Genomic DNA, 1,548 nt, shown 5'->3' on the forward strand with positions numbered 1-1,548 from the left:
TGGTAAGAACTTCGCCATAAACATAAATAACTTATGCATCCAAATACTAATAATTATTTCATTTTTTATGAATTCTACCAATTAGTATCATTTCTCCCAAATAATCTTCTGTAGCCTTACTTTAAGAATATCTGGCTACATTGGTAAATTTGTTTTTGGCCCTAATTCATTGTATACTGTCACCCCTATGGACTGTGGAGTCTGTGCATGTGTGAACGAAATTGATTTTTTTGTTTGGAGGTAAACTTTGTTTTGTTTCATCCAATACATAGGACAACTCTGAATACATTTCTTAAGAGTTTAAATTGAGAAGTGTCTACCAACATATTCGACTACCATATCAACAATGTTTTTGGGCTTCCCCAGTCTCAAACAATTTTACTTCCAAACACGAAGATACAGATGTTTGCATTCTGCTGGAATGCACAATACCAATTTACTTTGAAAAGCACCAAATGGGAAATGGTGTAGATTTTCTTTTTTTGAAATGTTAAATGACTGTCACACCCCCTATTGTATGCCACATCGTTAGCGTACATGATAATATTTTGGAAAGGATACATTGCTACTCACCACATAAGTTGCAGACAGTCCCGTCTGCAGCTCAATATCTCCCCTATGTGGTGAGTAGCACTCTATCCCTGAAATAATATTACACCCTAGATTTTACGTGGTTATATGATGTTGATCAGCAATTCTTCGTATGGGATATTTTTTCCTCTATGGGCGTTTAATAAATTACGCTTAAATCACATAGTTAACGTGTCTACAATTTTATTTCTTAATATTCATAAAGTACACAATAATTCTGACTGGTGAAGTAAGCTGAAGTATCTCACTGATTGCACGGAACTGACAACCATAACACATTTTCCTCTTTCGTTTGCCACTTATGGTAATTATTTCGTCGAGTTATGATTAATGGTAACATTTTATTTCGGAATACAATCCTCTAACAGACAGACAGCAGTGCTTGCCAAGTATAGTTACTAGACTGCTTTGGAACTATGTCAAAAATATTAAGCCAGCGGTGGAGGATTTTGGTACTTCATTGCAAAGCATTCGATTACGGCGAAAACAAGACTTAATTAATCTACTGCTGACAACGCAAGCAAATAAAATAAGTTATTCGCATGACATTTAACATACCAAAATATCTACACAATAACACTTACTAGTAACAACACCTTAAACAATAACCTCCCTCCCACTACTGTCACCTGTGGCTCAGGAAGCGCATTCTTCCTCATTCCTCTAAGATCTTACTGAAAAGACATTTTGGTGGTACTAAACTTCTTTCAGTATTAAGTAAACAAAGTCAAAATTAAAAGTTGGACATTAGATATAAACTGCATCTTAAACGCTGCATTAATATAATATTTAAAAATATTGATGTTTTCTAACACTGCATGGTCCAAATGTTTTATCATCCGAATATCATCAGTTACGAGGCAAAATTTGTAACAGAACTAATGAATTAAGTTAGACCAAAGTCTTCAGACGACTGGTAAGGTAACTATTACGTATTAATATACACAAATACACTAA

General features: G+C 34.2%; 1 protein-coding gene across 5 annotated transcripts in view; it reads right to left on the bottom strand.

Moving 5' to 3' along the window:
* Positions 1-1,548, bottom strand: part of LOC126101121 (inhibitor of nuclear factor kappa-B kinase subunit alpha) — a 168,447-nt gene that overhangs the window by 166,838 nt on the left and 61 nt on the right. The window contains exon 1 of one of the 5 annotated variants that reach the window (XM_049911802.1): positions 1,405-1,445. The exons of 1 other annotated variant lie outside the window; for it this stretch is intronic. In XM_049911802.1, the coding sequence (XP_049767759.1) occupies positions 1,405-1,430 (26 nt within the window). In that variant the 5' untranslated portion in view covers positions 1,431-1,445. Of the gene's footprint in view, positions 1-573; positions 594-1,175; positions 1,252-1,404; positions 1,446-1,548 lie in introns of those variants that run through there. 3 more of the 5 variants (XM_049911805.1, XM_049911803.1, XM_049911804.1) reach the window with 3 other exon arrangements.

Source organism: Schistocerca cancellata, chromosome 9, assembly GCF_023864275.1.
Source record: "Schistocerca cancellata isolate TAMUIC-IGC-003103 chromosome 9, iqSchCanc2.1, whole genome shotgun sequence".
NCBI lineage: Eukaryota > Metazoa > Arthropoda > Insecta > Orthoptera > Acrididae > Schistocerca > Schistocerca cancellata.